The following is a 19,856-nucleotide window of genomic DNA, read 5'->3' on the forward strand; positions in this document are numbered from 1 at the left end:
AATATGTGTTTCTTGTAAACAAGTAATGTCATTTTAAAATTGTTTCAAATAGTGAAATACTTTCCTTCTCTTCTGGTGAATTCAAACCATTAACATTCCAAGATAATAGTTTAATTGCCATTATCGGCCAAAGGAAACTTTTGGAACACTAGCCGCAAATCACATTTTGCTTTAGGCCTTGCTCCTCCCACTGTTTCCGTTGTAGTAGTTGCCAGTTGTTGTTGTGCCTTCATCTCTTGTTCCTTGCGTTTAGCAGCAGCTCTTGTCAGCCTTTGTTCTTTTGAATCTGGACCCGTCATAGGTATTTCCAACACTTGTAATAAATCTTCTTCCATCGCAATCTGTTCTTGAACCTGCTTCACTTCTCTTTCCTTCACTTCAGTCTCCTTTCTTCTAGCATCCAGTGGAGAAAGACTTCCAACTTTTAATGCCTCAACATAAAATTCTCTCGCTTTTCCAACTGTATTGAGACGATGTACTTTCCCTGCATAATATACTATTATACCAGTTGGAATATCCCATCTATATTCAATCTGACGTTTTTTAAGTTCATTCACCAGGAAGGCAAATTCCTTTCTAGCCCTTAACATTTTTGGTGGAATTTCCTTTAATATTAAAATATCCTGACCAGCAATCTGAATCTTCTCCCCCTTATATGAGGCTTGCAAAATCTGATTTCTCACTGTTCTATTTGTAAAATAAATAACAACATCCCTTGGCAACTTTTTTTGCCTTGCTATCCAAGAATTCACACGATATATTTTATCAATTTGATAAGCCACATCTGCTGGACGAGCTGCTAATATCTCAGCAAATACTTCGGAAAAAATTCCTTAAATCCTCTTCTTTATTCTCTTTCAGACCACGAATTCTTAGAGCAAATTCCATATTTCTGTATTGTATCAAAACTATTTCATCATCTGTTTTTCCATTTTACTTTGAAATTCAGCCATTTTATTTTCTAATTTTAAATTACATTGCTTAATTTCTTCAACCTCCTCTTCTAATAAAATCACATTATTTGCCAAACTTTGTACTGCCATTACAAATCCTTCTTTAACTTCTTTATTTCCCACTTGAATTTCTGATATCTGCTCTTTCATTTCAGACATCTCATCAGTTATTACTTTAAATTTTTCTTCTATAAAGCCTTTTAAGTTCTCTTGTAACGCCTCTAAATTCAATGTTCTAGTCTCTGCTGTATGAGCTGGAGAGGCACCAGCTGATAAAGTTCCAGAGCTCTTTGTTACAGTAGACTTTAATTGTTTGGCTGCCATCTTCTATAAAATTATTTATTTATTTATTTCCAACTTAATATTCACTTTAAATCTTCTTAACCTCTGAGAAACACAGTCTTTTAAAGCAGTATTTAAAAATCTCCTAGATTCTATCAGCAGGCAGCAAAGAGTTAAAGCAGCAAGTAACATGCAAATTACCAACTGCAGAGGCACACGCTGAAAGTATCACTTTCGCTTTCCACTCGTTAACTTGTTAACAATTCGCCTCCATTTTCTTGCTGTTTTCAAGCTTGTTACAAAGTATCGGGGAATCGGCTTGGCTACTTGCTTAAAGTTCTCCCACTTTCGTTCTGTCCGGTATAATCCTTTATTGTCCAAAATAAATCTCGGCGTTTGGTCGTGGTGATTGGTTCCGCCAAAGCAGAAGAATCCTCGGATCTGGAGCACTTCGGGTTGCTGGACGGAACTTAACCCTTCAAACCCCTTTTTCTCAGGGGCTTTAGGGAAATTCAACCTCTGCCCTCAGCTCACCCCTTCTCCTTCTCCCGAAGAGGGGGTTTTCCGAACCGCTGGGCAGCAGATTTAAGCTGTCCTAGCGATTCCACATAATCCAGAGGTTGGTGATCGTAAAGATCACCGCCATCACCTACGGTGCCAAACAGGAAGTCCAGCCCTTTTTTTTTTTTTTTGACTCATGCAGTATACAGGTCTTCAATGGAAGGCAGGTTGGTAGCAATTGTTTTTTCTGCAGTTCTAATTATCCTCTGAAGTTGTGTCTGTCTTGTTGGGTTGCAGAACCAAACCAGATAGTTATAGTGGTGCAGATGACAGACTCAATAATTCCTCTGTAGAACTGAATCAGCAGCTCCTTGGGCAGTTTGAGCTTTCTGAGTTGGCACAGAAAGAACATTCTTTGCTGTGCTTTTTTGATGACGTTTTTGACATTAGGTGTCCATTTTAGGTCTTGAGGTATGATAGAACCTAGAAATTTGAAGGTCTCTACTATTGATACTGTGTTGTCTAGTATTGTAAGAGGTGATAGTATGGGAAGGTTTCTCCTAAAGTCTACCAACATATATGACCCGTTTGAAAGCTTTCTAAAGCCAACGAACTACAGGGGATCCCTGATAACATAAGCGGGCTTACTTCCTAAGCCATTGCGGGCCGAGTGTCGAGATTGCGGAAGCCCTGGCAGAGCCAACGCCGATACAATCGGTATCGTGGCGACTCTGCAGACTTTGCTGAAGAACCATTTCGCACCGGCGCCGTCCAAATCGTGCAGCGGTTTGAATTCGGAGAGCGAGACAGATGGGCGAGTCCATCGGTGACTACATGGCGCTGAAGGCGTCCAAGGACTGCGGATACCGAGACTTAGGCGAAGTGCTACTCGAGCAACTCATCCGAGGGTCAAGGACATCCGCCTCTGGCGGCGACTGCTAGCCAGGAGCAACCTGACACTAGCCACCGCTCTGGGCGAGGCCAGAGCACACGAAATGTCTACTAAAGCAGCAGAGACTCTGCAAAAGCCTCTTCAATCCAAAGGCGGCGCAAAGCCAGCGCCAGTACACCAGGAGGAGATTCAGTCCGAATCCGAAGGTGAGGCGAGGATGAGAAGGGTCTGCGGACGAAGCGACACTGAGGACCGTGGCGGTCGCGGAAGCTGCGGAGGGCAGCATCAGCGCCAACGCTGCAGGTTTAAAGGCGCAACATGCGGCGGTGTGGGAAGAAAGGACATAGCTCAGGTTTGCAGGCGGCCCAACCTTCCCGCCGAAAATTCAAATCGGCCAATCAAAGCGGAACCGGAAAGGCGGCCCGCGATTGGTTCAAACAAGAAAGGCGAAGTCTAACCAAGCGACTGTCATTATAGGCGCGCCTCAACCAAAGTGGAAAGAAGATTTTCACAAAGCCCAAGATCGAGAGTGCGGTGCAGGCTTGAAGTAGACACGGGATCAGCGATCACCATCATGTCCTGGGACACTGGCGAAGTCGCTGCCGTCCGTCGCGCCATTTGCAACACAGCGGCTACGAGTGCCCACGACTACCAGAATCGCATCCCTGTTCGAGGGACCACCTCCGTCCAGTCGAGTCGGTCACAGAAGACCCTGCCCATCACGATCGTCGAAGGAACTCTGCCCAGTCTGTTGGGACTAGACTGGTTTCGTGCCCTGGGCATGGGAGTGACTGGCATCTACAGAAGTGACTGCAATTTGAAGACATTCTCTTTAACGAGTTCAAGATGTCTTCAAGGACTGCCTGGGCAAGTACAAGGGGACCCCTATTTCCTTCAACTTAGACCCCAGGTAGCCCCATTAGGCTTAAGGCGAGGAGAGTCCCTTTGCCCTAAAACCAAAATTGATAAGGAGCTGGACAAGCTCATAAATCAGGGGGTTTTGGTGCCAGTCGATCACGCAAAGTGGGAGACGCCAATCGTCACCCCCATCAAGTCGGACGGGTCAATTAGAATTTGCGCTGACTACAAGGCGACGCTTAACAAAGCCTTACAGAAAAGCGTGCACCCGGTTCCGTGGTGCAACATTTATTGCACTCCTTGGGGCAAGGGCAAGTCTTTGCAAAGTTAGACTTGGCCCAAGCCTACCAACAACTGCCAGTAGACGCCCGCACAGCCAAGCCCAAACGATTGTGACGCACAGGGGGCATTCAAGTGCACCCGATTGCAATTTGGGGTTAGTGTGGCACCAGGGCTGTTCCAAAACCTGATGGAACGACTACTGCAAGGGCTCCCAGGGTAGTTCCTACTTGATGATGTCCTAATTTCAGGGAAAACATGGAGGAATTGGGGAGCGGTTAAGAAAGGTCTTGAGCATTTTCCGGACAGCCGGATTAAAAGTCAAGACAAATAAATGTCAGATAGGGTCGAATCGGTCGATTTCTTGGGCTACCGGATAGACAAGAAAGGAATTCACCCTACTGAGAGCAAGGTTAAGGCAATTAGGAAGGCTCCAGCGCCCAAAAACAAAGCAGAGCTGCAGGCATTCCTGGGATTGGTTAATTTTACGCGTCTTTTAAAGAACAAAGCAACCGCTATGGAACCGCTGCATAGGCTCTTAGGGAAAAATACTGTTTGGTCTTGGGGAAAGTCAGAAAATAGGGCTTTTGAAGCAGTAAAGAACCTGCTCTCAAGTGATAGCCTGCTCATCCAATATCACGACTCACTACCCCTAGTGCTGGTTTCATGCGTCCCTTATGGGGTGGGGCTGTACTCAGCCATAGACTTCCAAACGCACAGAAGCCCCTATAGCGTTCTACTCTAGAACGATGTCCTCCCCAGAGAGGAACTACAGCCAATTAGACAAAGAAGCATTAGCCATTGTATCAGGGGTCAAAAAATTCCATGAGTATGTCTTTGGGCGGAATTTTGAAATCGTGACTGACCACAGACCGTTACTGGGATTACTGGCTGGCGATCGCCAACGCCTGTGGCACTTTCGCCACGCTTGACTCGATGGACTATATTTTAGCCGCTTACTCATACAAGCTGCAGCATCGACCGGGAAAGAAGTGGGCATGCAGACGCATTGAGCCGATGCCCACTGCCAGGGCGATCAAGACCCCACTCCGGGACACCCATCCTCCTTATTGACTCGTTGGACTCTGGCCCAGTCACATCAAAGGAAGTGGCTCGGCATCATACCGACATTGTGTTAAGGACTGTACTCGGTTGGGTACAGAGAGGTGGCCATGCGCCGGGCGAACGGTTCAAAGAATTTGTTAAGAAACGTGATGAGCTCTCGGCTCAAGGGGTGCCTGTTATGGGGTGATCGTGTAATAATTCCTGTTAAGTTAAGGGCAAGGTATTGGACCTCCTCCACGAGGGTCACCCAGGCATCGTAAGGATGAAGGGGTTAGCTAGAAGCTATGTATGGTGGCCACTCATGGACGCAGAGATTGCTGAGAGGGTAGGGAAATGCCAAGCTTGCCAAGAGTCCAGACCGCTACCCCAACAGCCCCAGTCAGAGAATGGGAAAAGCCCCAAGGGCCTTGGTCAAGAATCCACATTGACTTTGCTGGCCCTTTCACGGCCAAACATTCCTAGTGGTGGTGGACGATTTTCCAAATGGTTAGAGATCATACTTATGAAGTCCACCACAGTCAAGCAGTAATCGCAACCCTGCGCCACCTATTCGCAACTCACGGGTTGCCGGACACTCTGGTGTCCGACAATGGGCCCCACCACGGCAGCCCAGTTTGAAGAGTACCTGGCAGAGGAAGGCATCCGACATGCCCTCTCTGCACCTTTCCACCCTGCGTCGAATGGCCTTGCAGAGCGCTCCGTCCGGAGCGCTAAGGAGGCATTGTCCAGGCTCAAGCCAGGTGACTGGCAAACAAAAATAGACTTTTTCCTAGCCGTCCAGCACAGAACCCCAAGCACAGCTACTGGAAAAAGCCCAGCCGAATTGCTAATGGGACGAAACTCCGTGCCCACTTGACCGCTTGAACCCCATTACACACCCGAGGGTTACAAGGGGAGCTAGAAAAACAAGGAAATGAGCATAGGCGACCGGTGTGGGCGAAACTATGGGGACGGCCCGAGTTGGTCACGGACAAGTAACAAAAGTAACAGGGCCAGAATCGTACGTGGTAGAGCTACCAGCCACCCCACTGTGGCGGCGCCACATAGATCAGTTAAGGAAACGAATAACTGACCAACCCAAACCAACAGAGACAGGTAATGACCAATACCACTTTGAATCCACAGCTGACAATGACCCGGGAGGCGCAAGACTTAGCTGAGGTCCCAGAGTTCCAGCGACGCCATCAGGTCCCCGAGGGAAACAGCAAGGAAAATTCCAAAATTAATCCAAGGCCGGATGGCCAAGAAAAGAGTCGGCCAATAATCCAGAGCCCGATGGCCCAGAGAAAGAGCTGGGAGGAGAAAACAGCCCTCCGACCAGCTCAAAACACCACCCAGAACTGAACCGCGCAGGTCAGAAAGAACTAGGAGACGCCCAGGTTATTTGCGTGACTACGTCGAAAAATAACATGTGAATAAATATGTAAATAAGACCAAGTGTTTTCTGGGAGGGGAGGAGTGTTATGTATTAACAGTTGTGCCTTTAAATATTTGAGCGGGAAATCAGCACGTTGCTGATTGGACGAAGCCTCCAGCAGAACTGTATAAAAGGAGAGCTTTTTGCCCCAGCCTGTTGCTGGGTTCACCCTATATTAAAGAGCTGTTGTCACTACCCTGGTCTCCAGCCTCGTTACTTCCCGAACTTAACAGTAACCCTAATTTTCATTTCTAATTCCCCCTTTTTAATTCAGGAGGGAGTTATAAAACTGGATATAGTAAGAGCTTGTCTCAGCAGGTGGCAGCACACATCCAATTATTGCCTGAGCTAAGCAAGATGGGGCTTGATTAGTATAAGAATTTGAGACACCAGAAAATTTTAAAAGTATAGACTAGACTGGGAAATCAATCTTAGAACAAGAAAAATGGAAAACTGCTTTAAAAAAATGTAAAAATCATGTGGATTTGTCCATCAGTAGCTGAACCTGATTTGGAATGGAACTACCTGTGCAGTGAGAATGTATTTGGAATGATCATGATCATTTACAAGTTTATTGGAAGGATTTGGCTGGCTTATACACATTGTAAGGATGGCATTAAAGTGGTTAGATCTCTGTCTAATCCAGGTATGGAGTTACCTTCCTCAGTAGTCTGAAGCTCGCAAATCACATGCAGGCACCTTGCTTTTTTTTTGTCTTTATGACCTCCCATGATTGCAGCAATCACCCATCAAAATTCAATGGTACAGATTGAACTAAACTTCTGTTGGGTTTAATACCCCTTTTTTATTTATAGGTATAATGGAATGTCTTCTGCAGTCTTTGGAGGCTGAAAATATAAGAAAGAATAAGCACACATTTCTTCTCCTGTCCTATAGAATTATTATTTGCTCATTTTCATAAATCAGCTGTTTTGCTGTGCATTAAATTTTCACACATTTTACTGGCCCAATTTATATTGTGGAACTGTGGAAGCTGATTGATAGAGCATGTAATACTTTTTAGTCTCTCTGTGAGTTACCAGTTCCTTCCACAGCAAAACTTTAAAATTTCCTCCTTAAAACACCCTTCTGTGGAAAGTTTATAGAACCTGCCTGGTTCATACAATCTGCTAAACTAGGTTAAAATTAAATTAGATAATTTACAGTTCAGTGTTTTGTGGAAATTCAGCCACTGCCTTAGCATGTTATGTTAGCCAAGCAATCCTGCTGAACCATAATTTGTTTGCATCATGTGCCATGTGAATGCAGCACTTACGGTTTGTTAACTTGATTTTTGTGTGTGGTGTGAACCTAATTAGATAATAATGATAATGCAGTTGCCTCTGTATATGTGAATGTGACTTCTGAAACCACACCTATTCTGTACAACCCAGAGATTCCACAATAGTGTACATGTTTTCCCCACTTGATACACCCATTTTATTTTTACCACAGAACTGTGACATTAACAAATAAGTAATAATAGATATCTGAAACGCCAACTACTACCATACATGACTGCAGAACTACTAATCATTAATCTTCAGACTCATTCTGTTCTTGTTTAGTTGCTATCTGATTCACAGGTCAAAAAATAAAAGCCATCCACAACCTGGAAAATACAAGTTTTTTTTGTTTTTTTGTTTTGTTTACATTTATACCCCGCCCTTCTCCGAAGACTCAGGGCGGCTTACAAGTAGCTCTTTGATATGATTAAGATCCTGCCACAAACTTCAACAGAAGATAGTGAAGAAAACATGGAAGATGGGGACCTTCCTCATCCAAGAGTTCCAGAGACCTGTGTCCCTTTCCAGTCTTCACACACCACTGTTCCCTATTAGAACTGCTGCCTTTGAAGACCGTTGAAGAGTTAAACTACAGCCAGGCAGCAAGTTGGCTTGAGGCCAAGTATCTTCCATCTGTCCTGGTATCGGTCATGTGCTCTGAATGTGGCAATCACAAAACCTATTCTTTGTGCTGAAGTGAACTGTATAGAACAGTCCTTCGTTGTCCTGGTGAGGACAGACTTCACCACTTCTAGAGTGCTTATTAAATTGCATCTAGCTGGTTGCCTCCTTTCCTCCCATACTCTCTCAAGTGCAATTAGCAACTGAACAAAGTTACGTGCCCCAGAACAGGTTCCTCCTGGCTCAATTGATAGCTGATCCTCCCATGTGTTGGGTCTTGATAACCAGCATTTTTCGCCCCCTAAAATGCAATAAATTGGGCAACAGTGAACAGTAGTAGGAATTTTGTAGGTTGTAATCTGAATGTATCTGGAAAGCATTCGGTTGGGAAAGAAAGCTTTAAAGCCTCAGAGCACGTGCTACATGCTACATCTAAGCAGAAAGCGAACTCCCAAAATTAATCATCTAGTCTGTGGTGTTTTTGAAACCACATTTTCAAAAACATTTCATGGAAAATTACCTTCTGAAAAATTCAGAGGTTAATGCATAAATTACTATGAAAGAAGGATATCCAAGTTGAACTGAAAGAAGTTATCCTTGAGTTGAACTGTGCTTCTGATCATGTCATAGACCTGTCAAATAAAATACCATTTTTTAAAATTACGGTCTTTGACCAGTCTTTACAATAAAAAGAAAAATGAGAAAGAGTTTAACACAGCAAATTGTTATTTGGGAAAGGGTCATGGACATGTCCATACAGGATTTGGAGATTCAGCAGAAGAGGATAAAATCCAGAATAGTTTATTCTGAGAAATTAGTAAACTTGAGGTTGGAAGCCCATTACTGTCCTTCATTAATCCTAGATATATTGGGGCAGATCCATATTAGCAGCTGAAATCACTCTAGTGATTCCATTCTGTAGGGCAAGGGTCCTCAAACTTTTTAAACAGGGGGCCAATTCATGGTCCCTCAGACTGTTGGGGGCCTGGACTGGCTGGGTAGGCATGACTAGGTAGTCATGTTACTGGGTGGACATGGCCAATTTAGCAATCCATTAAACTTTAATTTGTTATGCTCCTGGGGGTGGAAAGCAGGTTAGTGAAGGGATGTGGCTGCCTTGGAGTGTGTGAGAGGGACTTCTGTTTGTATGTGTGTGTGTGTGTGTGTCTTTCTTTCTCTCTCTCCCTCCCTCTGTCTCTCTCTGGAGGCTGAGGAGGCCAAAAACGGGCCCATTTTTGGCCTCCTGAGGCCTCTGTGCATCCCATTTTTGACGTTGGCCTCCAGAAGGTGGGTTGGGGCTGGCGGATAGGTCGGGCGATGTGGGTGGGGCAGCCTCATGGTCCCACACGGGCCGGATTAATGGGTTTGGTGGGCCATATCGGGTCCGCGGGCCGTAGTTTGAGGACCCCTACTATAGGGTGTTCGCAGACAAGGACAGGAGGAGGCATATTTCACAGAATATTCCCCAGGAAGTATGGAAAATTGTATTTTTAGGGAAATTCTCAGAAAATAAGTTTTGGAGAGAGGTCATCTCATTGGTATCCTAATCACAAAGTTAAGTATAGCCACACTATATTTGCAGGCCTCATTAAATGGGACGCAAGGTGCCAGAAATCATAGTGGCGCTCTGCTCATCCTTGCTGTTTCTTTGACATCATTCTCTCTTTTTCTGCTGCCTCCTCCTAAACCCCCCCCACCCCCTTTTGTTCCAGAAGACTCAAGAGCCATTATTGTACCCAGACCATCTATGCTGTGTTTCTGCACATGGAAAGGTTGGAAGTTTTTGTTTTTGCTTTGTTTTGGATCTCTAAGGAAACTCTTCGGTTGGAACCACAATTGCCGCCTTTTTTTATTGGCTTTTAGTTGCTGATGTTACATATAGATAAAACATTTTATGACGAAGGTGGGGCATTTTAGTGCAGGTTACAATGTTTGATATGAGGGAAAATGTAAAGTTTTATAGTATGCAGAAGAATTTCCCCAACATTTCTCTTCCACTTTCTGCAATTCTTGCGAGCTGCCAAAGCGTTTGAACCTTTGGAAGGATGCAGATTTGGGAATCTCTTATAAACAAGGGACAAATATATCGGTATTAAATCAACCTTTGATTTGATTCTTGTGTAAAGATATTAAAAATGTAACCAGGATCTAGGTGATACCTGGCTAAATAGTGGTGAGAAGGGATCTTGGAATCCTAGTGGACAATCACTTAAATATGAGCCAGCATTGTGCTGCAGCTACCAAAAAAACCCAAGGACTGCATTAAGAGAGAGATAGAGTCAAGAACACGTGAAGTGTTAATACCACTTTATAATGCCTTGGTAAGGCCACACTTGGAATACTGCGTCCAGCTCTGGTTGCCACAATCTTAAAAAAGATGTTGAGATTCTAGAAAGAGTACAGAGAAGAGGTTTTAGGTAGGAATTGGGTATGTCTGGGGTGACATGATAGCAGGGTTCCAATGCCTTACTGAAGACAGGACAAGAAGCAACAGATTGAAACTAATTAAGGAGAGAAGCAACCTAGAACTAAGGAAAAATTTCCTGACAGAAAAACTAATCAGTGGAACAACTTGCCTTCAGAACTTGTGAATGCTCCAATACTGGAAGTTTTTAAGAAGAGATTGGCCAACTATTTGTCTGAAATGGTATAGGGTTTCCTGCCAGGGCAGGGTGTTGAATTAGAAGACCTCAAGATCCCTTCCAACTCTCTTATTCTGCATTGCTTAAAACATTCACACAGAATACACATATTAAAGACACAACGCTGGAGAGATGGACTATAATCCTGTGCACAACAGAGGATAAAAGAACCAGTCAAGGAAGTCTTAAATTGAAGTGGGAGTGTTCAGATGCAAATGAGCGGAGTATATGCCAAGCTCTGCTTCAAAAATTACATTAAATCAATTCTTTATGTAGTGCTAAGCATTTATTTATCATGTTTGCTGGTTGCTATCCACGAAATGGTAGATAATAAAGTGTTTAAAGTTTGGCTTAGTGCCAAAGGAAAGCTTGGAAGCATTTAATTAAGGGGGTGGGGGGAAAGACACTGCTAAAATGGTGACTGGGAATCTCAGTCACAATACGTCTGGTCTGGAACAGATTTGGGAATGCTATTCCAAGATCATGGGGACAAAACAATTCCACGAATTGTGTTGTGATAAGAAAGACGTTTTGTTCTGCTTCCTTTCCTGTTGTAATCCTGCCCTCTGAAACTTCTCTATTTCTTCCCCAGCCTCTGCAATTTGCAGTATTTGTTTCATTCTTCATCTACAGCTGGTAAACTAAGCCAAGCAGAAGGGTGTGGATCATTTGTTACTCTCTCTAAACCAGGAACAAGAGAAAATAAACAGAAGCTTGCTCAATCCAATCCTGCCTGAGAACATGCAAGTAAAAAGCAGCCGGAGATCCAAACCTTTCTCATGAGGGAATGAAAGAAAACTGGTTCGAGCCACTCTCTGTAGCTTCAGGAGAAGCCAAAGGCCCGTTCACACCTGAGTTGAAAACATGGGCTGCTTGGTCTTGAGAGCGTTCTCAGCATAGGAAATGGCACATGTAAAGTAACTATATACTGAAGAACGCTTTTAAGCATGCAAAGATTATGAAGAACCACGTCTCTCTTACAGGTAGTCCTTGACGTACGACAGTTCGTGAAGTGACTGTTCAAAGTTACAAAGGCACTGAAAATGGTGACCTTTGACCGTTTTTCACACTTATGACCTCTGTAGCATCCCCATGGTCAGGTGATCAGAATTTGAACACTTGGCAACTGACTCATATTTAGGATGGTTGCAGCATCCCAGGGTCACTTGACCACCTTTTTTCCAACTTTCTGACAAGCAAAGTCGACGGGGAAACCAGATTCACTTAACAAGCGTGTTATTAACAACTGCAATGAATCACTTAACAAACGTGGCAAGAAAAGTCGTAAAAAAGGGCAAAACTCACTTAAAGAATTTCACACTTAGCAATATAAATTCTGGACTCAATTGTGGTCATAAGTTGAGGACTACCTGTATTACATCCACCTGGTTTACAGGTACAGGTCCCGTTGATTAGGGATGTACTGCAGATCTAGTGGGACATATATGAAAAACGGCCTTCTTGGTGGTGACCCCTTCTTTGTGGAACACCATCCTCCCCCCACCCAAGACATGATTAGTCTCCACCCTTTTGCTTTGCCAAAAGGCCCCTAAAAACATAGATTTTTTTAGGAGGTTTGGGGATGACAAATGGAGAAAGAACTGATGAAGGACTGATTTGATTATGTTCTTGCTGACAGGTGAGGTGGGCTGTGTGGCTCAGGCTGTAAGAAGCCTGTTATTAAAACACAGCTGCCTGCAATTACTGCAGGTTCTAGTCCCACCAGGTCCAAGGTTGACTCAGCCTTCCATCCTTTATAAGGTAGGTAAAATGAGGACCCAGATTGTTGGGGGGGCAATAAGTTGACTTTGTAAATATACAAATAGAATGAGACTATTGCCTTACACACTGTAAGCCGCCCTGAGTCTTCGGAGAAGGGCGGGATATAAATGTAAACAAAAAAAAAAACAGTGTTTATTATGAGGTGGATTTTTAAAATATTGTAAATCACCCAGTGTGAAATGGGCAATGATATAGATTTAATTAATTAATAAACAAACAATGCAAGCAGCTTAGCCCACGGAGGCTGACAGAACCTTTTCTTATAAGGAATAAAGTCCTAGACTAAATTTCATAAGGTACTATAGTTTGGATTTGGGTTTTTTTTTTTAATATAGTATAAGAAAGTCCTGGAATGAATATGATGTAAAAGAGTGGTTCTTAAACTGGGGGATAATTATCCTGAGGGGGCATATCCTGAGGGTAATGGAGCACTTGGTAATTACTTTGTGACTGCTGTTGCAGAGATACTTGTATGAAACAATCTGTTGGATTTTTTTTTTGAGGGTAATGTTGTTTGAGACAAAAAATGGGGTAATTGGGTCAAACAGTTGAAGAGCCACTGCCTTAGAAAGGGAGGGTTATGTGTTTCTACCCCACATAGGTAGAACAGAAGTTCTCATCCAGAGATATGAAATCCAAACCATCAGCCCAGTGATTGTGTGTGTGAGTGTCTGTCTGTCTCTCTGTATGTATGTGTATATGTGCCTGTCTGCCTGTCTATTATATTTGTCTCCCATTTTGCTTCCCTCCCTAATGTAGCCAGTTTTCCTGCTTGCTTCTGATCATGCTTCAGTTACAAAGTGATATGCTTTGAACAAGGGTTAGGGATTCTTGCCACTCAGGTCACCCCAAAGGCCAAAGGGAAGGGAGGTGTTTCTTTGACTTAGAACTCAGATATTTGTGTGTTAAGGTCAAAGAGCTTATACGCATTGTAAGAAAATAACATGAGCTGAAGCTTGTGATAAATCCAAGTGCCTTCTCCATGTACGGGCATATTAGTCTACATCAGGGGTGTCCAACCTTAGCAACTTTAAGACTTGTGGACTTCCCCTCCCAGAATTTCTTACACATCCATGGTTGGACACCCATGATCACCACCATTCAGGCTTCGTCAACCAAGACAACTTTAAGATAGCTGGACATCAACCCCCAGAACCCCAGCTATGCTGGCTGGGGAATTCTGGGAGTTGGTCATCTTATCTTAAAGTTACCAAGATTAAGAAATGCTGGTCTAATTTAATATATTATTTCTGAATCTCCTTAAATAACTGCTTTTAGAAGAATATATTTGGGCTGATTAGACAAAACTGGTCCCATCTAATTAAATGTATTTAAGCACCAGAGGGCAGGACAAGAAACAATGGTTAGGAACTAATCAAAGAGAGAAGCAACCTGAATTAAGGAGAAATTTAATAATTGAGGACAATTATTCGGTGAAACAGCTTGCCTGCAGAAATCATGGGCGCTCCATCACCAGAGGTTTTTAAGAAGGGTCAAGACAGACACTTATTTAAATTGATATAGGTTCTCCTACTTAAGCAGGGGCTGGACTAGAAGACCTCCAAGGTCCCATCCAGTTCATTCTATTCTAAATGTACTTGTGAGCTGGGCCATGATGACTTCTTTTACTGGTATCTGCTTCCACTATTTTAGACAGCCAGAAGCAGTTTGCGCTGCACCTGGATTTAACCTGCATGGACAATACTCACTTTTCATTCTCCATGCTTTATCAAGCCTTTGTTAAAATCCTCTTGCTGACCATCGCTGGATCTTGTGGCAGTGGGTTCTGCAGATGAATTTACATTTTGTGTGTGTGTGAAATGGACTTTCCTTGTCACTTACTGAGTGAACTTAGTAACTGGCATATTAATATAATCTTATATTCCATTCTATTTCCACCCAACTTTTAGAGTGACTTGAAATAGGAGAAGCAAATCCCTTATGGCTATTCTAATACATCAGAATTTTACCTTATTCACCAGTCTCTTGTGGTGCACTTTCAGTCTGATACAAACTGATGTTATGAAAATCCGTTTCTAGCCGTTTGTGCAGAGACCGTACACAGATTTTTTTCTCCGCACTCCAGAATGTTCAGGACCGTTGCTGTTGGCCACGTTCAGAGTTGAGCTCATATTTTTAAACAAAAACTTGGCGTCTCTCAAGCCCCCAATGGTCCCTTGACTCTTGGCAGGGTTGTGAGCATAAAACAAGCAAAGCGTTGTTTATGTTACCGGGGCGGTGGGGCGTTGGGGGGGGGGAGAGAGCCTTGGAGAAAAGATAATAATGACAAAACTAACTTGTGGAGCAAAGGGAACAAAATGTTCACCAGCGGAGAAAGATGGATCTCTTTGGGACTCGCTAATACAGCTCACTTGTTCCCAGGAGAACTGAATTTGCCAACTCCCAAATAATTAAGTATGCAAGATATGGTTGGTTTCTCAAACAGTTTTATTGGGGGAACAAAGAAGGAAACACACTGTAACTTATTATATATACAGAATAAAAGAGGGAATCATGCTTACCCTCAGCTATGTATAATAAAATCCCATCTGCCCACCCATATAGCCCATTGCCAGCAAGTGCCCTCTCTGTATCATCTTGGAAAAGAAGATGGGGACATGATTTCTAAGGACACAAGTGTCTGGAAATGAAACTTTATTTGGCTAGAGGGGCCACTGGCAGTTCTATACCTCCCTCCCTTCCACCAGTTGCTGTCAAACATGCAATTCAAGGAGCAGTACCTTCATGGCTGGCTGGTTCTTTATGATGGGAAGAGCAGACCTTGCCCTCCTTCTAAAAAGACTCAGAATGAGAAGAGGAAGAGTAGAAGCCTTCTTGATTCCTCATCCACACAAACCCCCATGCTTGGATGCTCAAACGCAGCTGACAAATTTCCTCAGGCAGTTGCTACCCCCACCATCTCAAATACAGGACTTGCTGTTCAATGTGGAAAAGGCTCATTGGTCGTGTCCTCCCAACGCATTTCACTTGGGTACCGAATTGAACCATTTCTCCAGAGTCAAACATGCATCGAATCATACATTAAGCAATTGGGTTGGGTTTGTGCAACACAATAGCCTCCAAACTAACCATGATTCAAGCTAAGCACTCTTAGTATATTGTGTAAATGCAGATAAAACTTTAGGGAAAGAATACTCTCTGCCACTGGCCACCCATGTCCCAGGAATATTCAACAATTGTCCAGCCACCCCAAGTGCTGACAATGTCCTTATCCCCATGTCCAGCCAATGATCCTATTCTTCCCCCATTGCTTGAAGGGCTCTCTTTCAGAAACCACACGTGGTTAGAAAACACAGGTGTCCAAAGTTGGGAGCCGAGCGATGGGGGGTGGGGGTGGGGAAATCCAACAGCACAGTAACCATCATTCAAAGAAGCAATCCACTTGATCCTTCCCGATTTATACTAACCATCTGCAGTCATTTTGACCCCTGAAGGGAAGGCTGAAGGCCAAGCTCGAGCAATAGGGATGGGGTCTCACCAGGCAAGTGTTCAATGAAAGTCTGAGAATGTTTTATATCAGAGGCAAACAAAGACAAATGAGGCCAGGCAAGTTCCTTCCCCTTCTTAAGAACTCCATGAAAAGGGAGTCATTCAGACCATCGCTGTACAAATACTCATTGAACATGAGAATAAATCTTGATGGAGGTTTTTTCTTCTTCTTGAGCAAGCAAAGGGGAATTTAACCCATCCTTGTAGGCATGCAACACTTACAACCATGGGGATATTCTGTCACTTCATACATAGTTCTTCTTGTCATAGCTCATAGCAGTAGACCTGGGTGCAGAGTAGACCATGGGGGTGGGTCTGTACTTCTCCTCCTTGGGTGGGCAGGAACAGCAGAGCAAGCTTCCTCCAAAAAGGAAAAGGGCCGCTGCTGCCCAACCAACGTAGAGTGAAGGTCCTATTTCGCGTTTCAGCGGGGCTGGGACTGCTACATTGTAGAAATCGCGGACAATTTGATTGGCAGACCAGCAGACGGGGATGAGAGTCAGGATGCCTGTCAGCAGGAAGATGACCCCAGAAGTGATGGTGATCTTGGCTTTTGCAGATTCATCTTCAACGCAGCGAGTGCACTGTGCTCCCATCAGGAAAATGAGTATCCCCATCACTCCAAGGACAATGGCAATGACAATTAAGGCCCGAGCAGCCTGTAAGTCCGGTGCCAATGCCAGCATGGAATCGTAGACCTTGCATTGCATCTGGCCAGTACTCTGGGTCACACAGTTCATCCACAGCCCTTCCCCGGTGAACTGTGCAGTGACGATGTTGTAGCCGATGAAAGCAGTCACTTTCCACATAGGCAACCCGCAACACAAGATGGTGCCTATCAAGCCCAGGACAGATAGGGCTACACCACCAATCTCCAAACCCATCGACATGTTGGTACCAACAAATCAGCCACTGCCTTCCCAATTGCAATGCGATCTGCTGCTTTCTAGTCGTGAGGTTCTCAGCAAAGCAGGTGAAGCACCCAAAGCTTTGAGCTGATTTATAAACTGTCCTGTCACCTGGGCGGGCTCTTTAGCTCAAGCCTGGGTGGGGCGTCACCAACGGACTCTCAACCTGCCCTACCCTTGTACCATCCTCTCTCTTTTTTTTTTCTTTGTTTGAGATGGCATTTATGAGAAATGGAAGTTTGCTGTAGAGGACAAACGGGAAATTACCCTTGAACTGAATTCCAGCTGGTTGTTTGGCGTGACACTTGGTTTCAGAGCAGATTGGCAGGCAAAGATTGGTAGCAAAAAAGCAAAACGCCTTGTAAGGAGGCTCTCGATTCCCCTGGGCTTCCTTTGTTGCATTTCAACTGTGGGTTGGGTCTCCCAAGTCCAAATCAAGCATGTCTGCTGATATTCAACAAACTGCCTTTATATCATAAACCTCAGCTATACATCAGAATTTCTTGATATTTCATCACTTTTTGCTGATTTATTGGAGACATGCATAGTTTCGGCTAACATATAATAAGCACAGGGTGCACTTAATTAGCTAAGCTCTCTACTTCTGGGTGTGTTTTTTTAACAAGCTCATGATGAACCTTTTACCTGCAAACCGTTTTGTGACATTCTTTCCCACAGTTTAAGCGAAGCTATCTGAGGGACCATCTCTTGCCAGTCACATCTACCTGACCCACTAGAGCGGGGAGGCAAGGAATGTTGTGGGTCTCGTGCCCTAAAGAGATACATCTGGTGTGAGGGACCCAGAAGAAGGGACTTCTCCATGGTGGCTCCCTCCCTCTGGAACATCATCCCTCCAGAAATTAGACTGCCCCCCCCCGACACTCTTTCCGAAGCCCTGAAGATCACGGGTGGAATTCACTTACCTTCACTACCGGTTTGCAAATGTGAGTGCGCGCAGGTCCTTCCAAGCATGTACAGAGTGTCAAAAATGGGATGTGATGACCTCTGGGTGGGTGGGTGGAGCCTCCTGCAGCTGCCGCTACCAGTTCGTCCAAACCAGAAAGAACCAGTTGAATACCATCACTACTGAAGATGTGGTTCTGCCAGTGGGCCTGGGGAACCCAGGGCGGGATGGAGTTCATTAAATGGCTTTTATGAGTATGTGTTGTCACCGGGGTGGGTGGGTGGTATTATTTTTATTTCTTTTATATTGTGGTATCTTTCTTTTTTTCAATATTAGGCCCACTAATAAAATTCTTCAGCACAGTTATAAAGCCACTATCAGTCAGCTAAACCAGGGGTCTCCAATCTTGGCAACTTTAAGCCTGGAGGACTTCAACTCCTAGAATACCCCAGCCAGGAATTCTGAGAGTTGAAGTCCACCAGGCTTAAAGTTGCCAAGGCTGGGGACCCCTGAGCTAAACTAACATTTTACACAACTAAAGTGTTTATGATTAGCCTCTTTAGCTTCTTCTGATAAGTGTCAAAGTAGATGTTAGTAGTTATTTCGATATATTTATAACTGATTCTAATGTTTGCATCAAGCAAAAGATGGATAAATTGATTAAGGTGGATTAGGTCTAGTTGAAGCAAATTCATGGCTCACTTGTAAAAGCCCCTTAATAGTTAGCTAATAAATTAATAGAGCAGACTCTCAGGCCCTCAGGGATTCCAGGAAAATATTTAAGACTTCTTATAGAGTCCCATTCTCCAGAACTAGTTAGGCAGAAGAAATGACCAGCTATAAAGACTGGTAGTTGAACTGTCTGGATCAGCATTTCTCAACTTTGACAACTTAATTGGGGAATTCAGGGAGCTGAAGTCCATATATCTTCAAGTTGCCATGGTTGAGAAATTTTCCCCACAACAACAACCTTGTAAGGTGAGCTGGGCTAAGAGACAGAGTGATTGACTCAAAGTCATCCAGCTGGCGTTCATGCCTAAAGTGGGACTAGAACTCACAGTCTCCTGATTTCTTAGCCAGCACTGTAAACACTGGGCCAAATTGGCCCCCATATATGTGCATATTGTCATGGCCAGAAGATCTTTTACTACACTTTTCCTGTGTTTCCATCTCAAAATAAGAGTAAACTCTACTTCAGGGGTCTCCAAACTTGGCAACTTTAAGCCTGGAGGACTTCAACTCCCAGAATTCCCCAGCCAGCAAAGCTGGCTGGGGAATTTTGGGAGTTGAAGTTCGCCAGGCTTAAAGTTGCCAAGGTTGGAGACCCCTGCTCTACTGCATATTTTCACAATTATAATCTAAGGTGCTATTGTATAGGGGTGATGGAAAAGAAACCACAGCTTTAATCAAACACAAAATGGAACAGTTCAAGCAAATATTGTAACATTGGATATACCAAGTTCTGAAGAGAAGAGCAGCAAGGATAGAAACAGTTTCTACCCTGTACATAGAATACTAAATAACAGAGTTGAAAGGGACCTTGGAGGTTTTCTAGTCTAGCCCCTTGCTCGAACAGGAGACCATATACCAGCAATGTCCAATCTTGGCAGCTTCTAAGATTTGTGGACTTCATCTCCCAGAATTCTCCAGCCAGCCATGTTAGCTGGGGAACTCTGCGAGTTGAAGTTCACAAGCTTTAAAGTGGCCAAGGTCAGACACCCCTACCCTATACCATTCTGGACAAATAGCTGTCCAATCTCTTCTTCAAAAACTTCAGTGATAGAGCATTCACAACTTCTAGAGATAAGCCCTTCCACTGATTAATTGTTCTCACTGATAGGAAATTTCTCCTTAATTCTTGGTTGGATTTCACTTTAATAAGTTTCCATTCATTATTTCTTGTCTTGCCCTCAGGTGCTTTGGAAAATAGGTTGTCCCCCTCTTCTTTGTGACAGC

The 19,856-nt window shown here is 43.9% G+C and overlaps 1 protein-coding gene across 1 annotated transcript; it reads right to left on the reverse strand.

Moving 5' to 3' along the window:
- Positions 1-15,017: 15,017 nt before the first annotated feature.
- Positions 15,018-17,083, reverse strand: CLDN3 (claudin 3). The gene has a single exon (XM_058164542.1). The coding sequence runs from the start codon at positions 16,976-16,978 to the stop codon at positions 16,334-16,336; it is 645 nt and encodes a 214-aa protein (XP_058020525.1). The 5' UTR covers positions 16,979-17,083; the 3' UTR covers positions 15,018-16,333.
- Positions 17,084-19,856: the final 2,773 nt, after the last annotated feature.

This window comes from Ahaetulla prasina, chromosome 1, assembly GCF_028640845.1.
Source record: "Ahaetulla prasina isolate Xishuangbanna chromosome 1, ASM2864084v1, whole genome shotgun sequence".
Classification (NCBI taxonomy): Eukaryota; Metazoa; Chordata; class Lepidosauria; order Squamata; family Colubridae; genus Ahaetulla; species Ahaetulla prasina.

What these genes read in the sequence shown, in the direction of transcription:
- CLDN3 (XM_058164542.1), bottom strand. Translation starts at nt 16,978, where the DNA reads ATGTCGATGGGTTTGGAGATTGGTGGTGTAGCCCTATCTGTCCTGGGC.